Below are 7,420 nucleotides of genomic sequence, written 5' to 3' on the forward strand. Positions count from 1 at the left end.
GTCCTCCACAACTAGAATGAAGAACAAAAGGACAGCAACTTGTCTGTTCCCCTTCCCCCAGTTCCCCAGCATTGTTCCCATCCCCCAATTCCGCCACCCCCCAAAAAAAACATGTGAAGATAGATGTAAAGAAACCTCATCATAGATGATAGAAAAACAGAAAAATAATTAGGAAGTGATGAGTTTTGTTTTTAATATACTTATTGTAAGCTTAAATAGTCTAGTTGTTAATGATGGCTGTGTTTATCAATCAGCTTGTACCATTCCTGGACATGTAACCATTGGTCCTTGTGGACAGCTATGAGCTGGCCCAGCACACCACTGATAAAGCTGTCATTAACCTAGTGATTTACGCATATGGTTTAAATCCGTGTCATTGTACTGTCTTTACACATCCACATCCTGAAAATCCCTGAGAAGACATGTTTCCAGACAGGACTCTTTGATTTGCAAGGAAATACATCTCCAGGTCTCCTGAAATACAGGTGGCTTGAGCAGGGGTTGGGCGTTTTATGTACATGGAATGCCTTGGACGTTTACTGTACGTGTTGATAACTGGGCAGCATCCCGTTTGCTGAGATTTAAACCAGTGCTGTCCATACAGGTATAATGAGAGCCACATAGACTATTTAATTTTTTTAGTAGTTGTATAAAAAAAGTAAAGCAAAATCGATGAAATTAATTGAAATGATATATTTTATTTATCATTTCTCCCTGATCCTTTGGAGTTTAACATAAGGATCTAGTTCTGTCTTTTTCCAAACGGCTACCTATTTGTCCCAGCACCATTTATTTAAAAGCTTATTGTGACCTCAGGGATTTGAGATGCCACTAATTCTAGACTTTCTGTTCTGTTTTACTGGTCTCTTTGCCTCTTCATGTGTTATAGGCGTCTTTGAATCACCTTGTAAAAAAACTAGTTCAAAAATGAAAAGTACATTTCACACCAAGATGGCTAAAATAAAAATTAAAAAAAAAAGATGTATGGTAACAAGTATTGACAAAGATGTGGAAAAATGGAAACTCTCATGCATTGCTGATGGGAAATAAAAATGGTATATCTGGTTTAGAAGACAGTCTGGCAGTCACTCAAAAAGTTAAACAGTTACCATATGACCCAGCAATATCACTGCTAGGTATATTGAAAACATATGTCCCAATAAAAACTTGTACATGAATGTTCATAGCAGCATTAGTCATAAGAGCCAAAAAAAAAAAAAAAGTGGGAACAACCCAAATATCCATTAAATGATGAATGGACAGACAAATGAGGCATATCCATACAATAGAATATTATTCATCCATAAAAAGGAATGAAATACTGATACATGCTACAAACAGCATGAATGAAACTTGAAAACATTTTATGCTGAGCAAAAGAAGCCAGATACAAAAGGCCACATACTGCATGATCCAATTTATATGACATATTCAGAATAAGGAAATTCCTAGAGACAGAAAGTAGGTGACTGGTTGCTAGGGGCTGGATTTGGAGGGAGAGAATGGAGAGCGAATATGTAAGATTTCATTTAGGGTAATGGAAATGTTCTGGAATTGGATAATGGTAACAATTGTACAACTTCGTAAATATACTAAAACCCATGACTTGTACACTTTAAAAGAATTTTATGGTATATGAAAGATATCTCAATCAAAAAATATTTAAAGGCAAAAATACTTGAAAGTGCATGTTCTTAGTAAAAAAAAACAAACACAAAAACACAAAAAACCCCGAAACCAAACCAACCAACAAACCACTTCAAAAAGTTGCGTGAGGGCCGGCCGAGTGGCGCGATGGTTAAGAACTCGCTTGGGATGCCAGAGGGCCCCGGTTCGGATCCCACATATGAGGGCCAGTGACACTNGAGAAGATGGAACAGGTGCCCAAGTTAGTCCAGTGGCTCATCTCCATCGGGGCGAGTATTGAGACGATAGGACCTTACCCTCTTCACGCCCTCATGAGACTCTGTATCAAAGCAAGTGAGTGCCCTTCCGGCTCTGAGCTCTGAGCTCTGGCACTCTGCTGAGCTCGGGTGAAACCAGAATTTAGCCACTTGAAGGTATAATATCCACACGATTTGAATAGTCATTGGTTGATCATTTAAGTGAATGAAGGCAGCCGGGGAACGGCATTGTTTTTTATTTCTCCTGGGATCTAGTAGCTACAGGAGGTCCCAATGGAAAGGATTCTGTGTTCTTAGACAGATCCTGGCAGCAGGGTGGATGGAGCCCTGGGACCCACAGGAGGGAATGGGACAGACAGCCTTGGCTGGGCAGAGCTTCCAGGAGAGCTGTGGAGTTTCCTCCACTGGCAAAGGCTGAAGTGGCCTTTTTCCTGGTTCAGGTTCATTTTCTCTGTAGCCCAGAAGGATCCCAGGGGAAACACTGTCTATTGCTGATACAGTTTGCCTGTAGTTTTTTTAAAGAACTCCTCTATTTTCATAAAATTAAAACAAACAATTTATTATTCACACACACACACACACACACACACACACACACACACACACACACTACACTTCAGATAGAAGCTTGTTTTTCTTTTCCAAGTACATAGAGCGTCATGCTAGACATTTACCCATACTATTTTAGAGCCAGAAGGGGCCAGGCGAACTTGTCTAGTTCCAGGCTCTGTCATCTCCCTGAGAATGAGGGAATGGTGACAGGGCCAGGGGCTTCCAGACCTGGGACCCCATCTTTGCTTTAACTAGATTTGCCCTGCTGTTATTCATTTTAGGTACTGGGGAATGTGTAAGAGATTTTATTCTTACACAGGGGTTGGCGGATGAAACATTGAAAAGTAAAGTCCGATTAAAAGCAATCTAATCCAGTCTTTGCAGTTTCACATTAGGAACCTGGAACCCAGAGAAGTGTGCCCCTGGTCACGAAAGTCATGATTCCTCATTGTGTTCACTCTTTAAGTTAGCTCCTTTGGGTATAGGCAGGTATTGATAAGATCAAGTCCCCCAGTTTATCCTGATGCATTGCTCAGAGGAAAACTCTGACATAGTGACAAGCGGTGTCCACAGAGTTGGCAGAAGTATGTGGATTTCCTCAATTGTAGGAGCTACAAGGGAGGAGCCTTGGAAAAGAATTGAAAATCTGTGTCCACATATTGATAGTAATGTGGTCAGATAATCTAACCGGGGATCCTGTTAGGTCCCGCCGGGGACCTCTTTCTGACCAGTACTCCCATCCCCACCTGCCGTGAGTGCTGGTGGCGTCGAGAGAATTGCTGTTTGCCAAAGACACCACTTCCCAGAGAGGGTGTCCGTGGACCTCGCCTCCCTCCCTGGGGACATTGGGGTATGAACAGTCAGCCCCTGCCTCAGGGTAGGTCGACGCTGTGGTGTAGTTCACTCTCCAGACCTCCCCATGAGGTCAGGCTGAAGCGGACTCAGCTGAGACCACATGGCTGCTTCTCTCCCTCTCTTTCTCCTGAGCGCCCTCTTGCAATAAGTCGCATGGACGAGAAACGTTATCTCAGGCTCTGTTTCTAGGAAATCTGAAACAGTGTGTTATGAGTAACTTTCTGTAACTCATCCTTTCAATTCACAAACTGCCGTGCCTCCCACACCTGGGTGTGGTGAGTGACAACGTGTGTTGGGTTCCCCGCTTGGCTCCCTCAGTGTGGTACACATTAATTTGCTTTGCTGATTGTCTGTGTGCAGAAAAGAACATCAGTAACTCATTTTAATTCCTTTCAGGCGAAAGCCACCTTTTCAGGTGGCTAATGGACCATAAGCCCGAGTGGAAAGGCCGCATCAACCAAAAGGACAGGGATGGCTGCACCGTCCTGCACGTGGTTGCCGCCCACTCCCCAGGATACCTCATCAAGCGTAAGTAGTGACCCCACCTGGAGGGCGTGCTGGGGGCTGGCTGACTCCAGGGATTAGAGGACCCACACAGCTGACCACTGCGTTTTACCTGTCGCATCCCATGATGGGTTCAGAGGGCTAAACTTTGCCTGGAATTAACCATGAGTGGGAGGGTAGGCTTGTGTGCAGAATGGAGGTGGGGAAAGAGAAGGAGGAATTGCTGGGCTCTATTGCTCTGTTGGCTTTAAGTGACTTGTGTGGAGTCAAATGACTCGAGGACATGGGCTTCTGGCTGCATTTGTCCCCTCGCTCGTCACATGGTTACTAAGTACTTTATTTTATGCCAAATCTGTGCTGGCCACTGGAGGTAAATTGCAAGCCCGATGACAGACATAGTCCTTCATGGCACCTAGACTCTTAACGCAGGAATTGTACCCTCCCATACCCGCCATGGCCAGGCAGGCCATGTGAAAAAGGGAGGCTTGCACATGCAACGAAGAGCTGGCTCTTTGATGCCGATGTACCTTGTTAGCCTGTGAAGCAGGAAGACCGTGTACCTCTCACACAGCTCTCTGATGTCTCTCGTTTTTTTCTGGAAACTGGCATGGAGAAAAGCAGATGTTTTCTATAAAAGAGTTAGGGTAGCTGTGATGATAAATGGTAACGGACTCTCAGCCCCGGTGGAAGGGAGGTAGCTGAGTGGTGGGGAGCTTGTGCCTGCCTGATGTTGCTGCAGTCTGGCGTTGATCATGGGAACCAGGCATTGCTGCTATCTTCTGAGGGTAGAGACATTGGAAGGCTGGATTTAAATTAAAAAAAAAGAAACTCATGTTTATAAAATGTCACCTTGAAATTAAACATGCCTGTGAACTAGACACAGCCCAAAGGTGTCCTGTTGGGGACCACTGGTCTGGTGGGTCCTCCTGGGAAATTGCGGTTTTCCCTCATCAGCATGTCCCAGGAGCAGCCCAGTGAAGTTTGTTTCTCTCCTGTCATTCCCCACTGAACTGGGTCCCAGGAATCCACATCTAAGGGAAACAGAGACAAGGTGTCCTACAGGTTTTTATTTTGAGCTTTATTGAGATGCAATTTATATGCCTTATAATTCACCTGTTAAAAGTGTGCAACTCAGTGCTTTTTCATATATTCACAGAGCTGTGCTACCATCATCACAATCAATTTTAGAACATTTTCATCATCCTGAAAAGAAGCCCTATGTCCATTAGCAGTCACTCCCATGTTCCTGCTACCTCTCCAGCCCTAAGCAACCACTAATCTACTTTCTGTCTCTATGGACTTACCTACCTATTCTGGACATTTCATATGAACAGAATCATGCAATATGTGGTCTTTTGTGACTGGCTTCTTTTTACGTAGCATGTTTTCACAGTTCGTTCATGCCGTAGTGTGTATCAGTACTTCATTCCTTTTTATTGCCCAGTAATGTTCCATTGTAGGGATAGACCACATTTTATCCATCTGTCAGTGATGGACTCTTGGCTTGTTTCCATTTTCTAGCTATTACGAATAATGTTGCTGTGGACATTTGTGTATAAGTTTTTCTCAGGTAGATACCTAGGAGTGGTATTGCTGAATCATGTGGTAACTATNCTAATGGTAACATGGAGTGAGGAAAAGAAACAATTGCATGTTCATCTTTATAATGCTTTCCATACTGTGTTTGCTGGTGTGGCCCCAGGTGACCTGCCTGTGCCGCTCAGAGGTTTCAGCAGAGCTTTAAGGCACTGCTCTCCAGAGGTAACGCTGAGGCTGTAGGACCCGAACCCAGAACCAGGAATCCATGGAATGGAGGAGCAGGGTGGACTGTGGGGCCTGGGTGTCAGTGTCACACACATATCTCTGTGTGCCCTAGTCTTCCAGTTTCTATTTTAGACTAATTGCTTCCTTTCTGAACCTCATTTCCTCATTTGTAAGTTGCAGAATATAAACTATTTCCTCAGGGCTTGGGTGAGGATTAGAAATCATAGGCCAAGAGCACAGAATAATAGTATCAGCTAAAGTTTATTCAGGGCGTACAATGTGCCAGACACTGAGCTAAAGGAGTTTTATAATAATGCCTGGCCTATGCTGAGTGCCCAAAGAATAGTAGTTGTCACTGATGGTGGCTTATGAGTGGTCCTGAGAATGGGCCGGTCAAGGCTAGGAGTTTGGTGAGAAAGGGCCTGCTGGGTTTTCTAAAACTGGGAAGTTCAGGGATGTCACCAAAGCCAGGGTTCTGGCAGGCCAAATGGCTGTAGAGGACAGAATTCTTACATTTTTGAAAAGGTCACGAATGCCATTGGAAATCTAATGAAATGATGGGATTCACTTTGCGTATACATGCCATTATGGGTATAGGGTCAGGGAGTACATGGAAAGCCCTTCAAAGTCCAGCCATGGGCTCCCTGAAGCTCATCCCCATATTAAAAGGTCTTGAGAAGGCAGGTACCGAGGATGAGGAAAGCAGACTGGACTCCTGGGGAGCCAGGAGTCAGAAATCCAGGGCCCTATTAAGAGACCCGGGCCTTTTCTTTTTGGATTAGATGGCTGAACTAAGGTCTCTTTCCAGCTTTATTTTTAAAAAGTTCTGAAATTCCTATGATTCCAGGTATTAGGGTAGATCTATGAATAGGGGGCTTTCAGCCTCATTAGCAGGCATGTAGTTTAATTTAACAGCCCCCAGGAAAGAGCCCCTTCTGTCTCCCCTTTCCCAAGTGGGGTAGACAAATAGAGCCCCATAACTTCGGTGGAGAGTGAGGGATTGGGAGCCAGGTAGTTCATGTGAAGTTATCATTCCAACCAGCCAGGGAAGGCCCAGGAATCCAGCCCAAGTGGCAGGTCCAATACCCTATTAGCAGTAGGGCCCAGGTCATTTTCAAATATTGGAAACAGAAGCATCTTATTAAAAAAACCAGGCCAGCAATCAGGACTGTCGGAACTTCGAACATGTCATCTGGGATTGAATGTGGGCAGTGGAACCTGTTTAGAGTGAGCGATGAAGAGTGGGTGTCAAACTGAAAGAAACTGGAAGCGCGTGTGGCCATGGGCTCAATTCCCGTGTTCCCAATTCCACGGGCAAGAGCACTCACGGGGACAGCTGATGCTGAGACTGGGTCTCCAGTCATGGCCGCTCCAGAGCCTGGAGCTCTTAGACCTGTTGGCATACCTGGCTGACCTCAGTAGGGGCCTCCTAGGATGTGCTATCTGTGTGAGTTAGGAAAAGCTGCTTAATCTCTCTGGAATTCAGTTTCTTCAGTGACTTTACATAGGGCCAGTGGCTTAACTGGTTCTCTGAGAAAAAGTCCTGATGTACAGCGTTTGCCAATTTCTGTAGTGTAAACCCTCGCACCATGGCCAATTTCAAGCTACTAATAGGACTACAGGACTTGGAGTTGTGAAGCGACGGGCACAAAGTCGGCTCTCACTAGGTGATAGGAGCCAGCTCCAGCACACCATTCGATGGGTCGAATGGACCTCAAATACTTGGGGCTCATGAAGCACTAATGTGCTAAAGAATTAATGGGATGGGATATTTCTAAAGGACTTGATTCTTTGGCTTGCTAAGCTTTAGGAACTTTGCAGGGAATTCCTTTTTCATTTAC

The 7,420-nt window shown here is 44.8% G+C and overlaps 1 protein-coding gene across 1 annotated transcript in view; it reads left to right on the forward strand.

Annotated features, from left to right (window-relative positions):
- Positions 1 to 7,420, forward strand: part of TRANK1 (tetratricopeptide repeat and ankyrin repeat containing 1) — a 110,057-nt gene that overhangs the window by 43,129 nt on the left and 59,508 nt on the right. Inside the window, exons 7-8 of the mRNA XM_019647152.1 lie at positions 1,872 to 1,980; positions 3,708 to 3,839. Coding sequence (XP_019502697.1) covers positions 1,872 to 1,980; positions 3,708 to 3,839 — 241 coding nt within the window. The remainder of the gene's footprint in view (positions 1 to 1,871; positions 1,981 to 3,707; positions 3,840 to 7,420) is intronic.

This window comes from Hipposideros armiger, unplaced genomic scaffold (genome assembly GCF_001890085.2).
Source record: "Hipposideros armiger isolate ML-2016 unplaced genomic scaffold, ASM189008v1 scaffold_109, whole genome shotgun sequence".
Classification (NCBI taxonomy): Eukaryota; Metazoa; Chordata; class Mammalia; order Chiroptera; family Hipposideridae; genus Hipposideros; species Hipposideros armiger.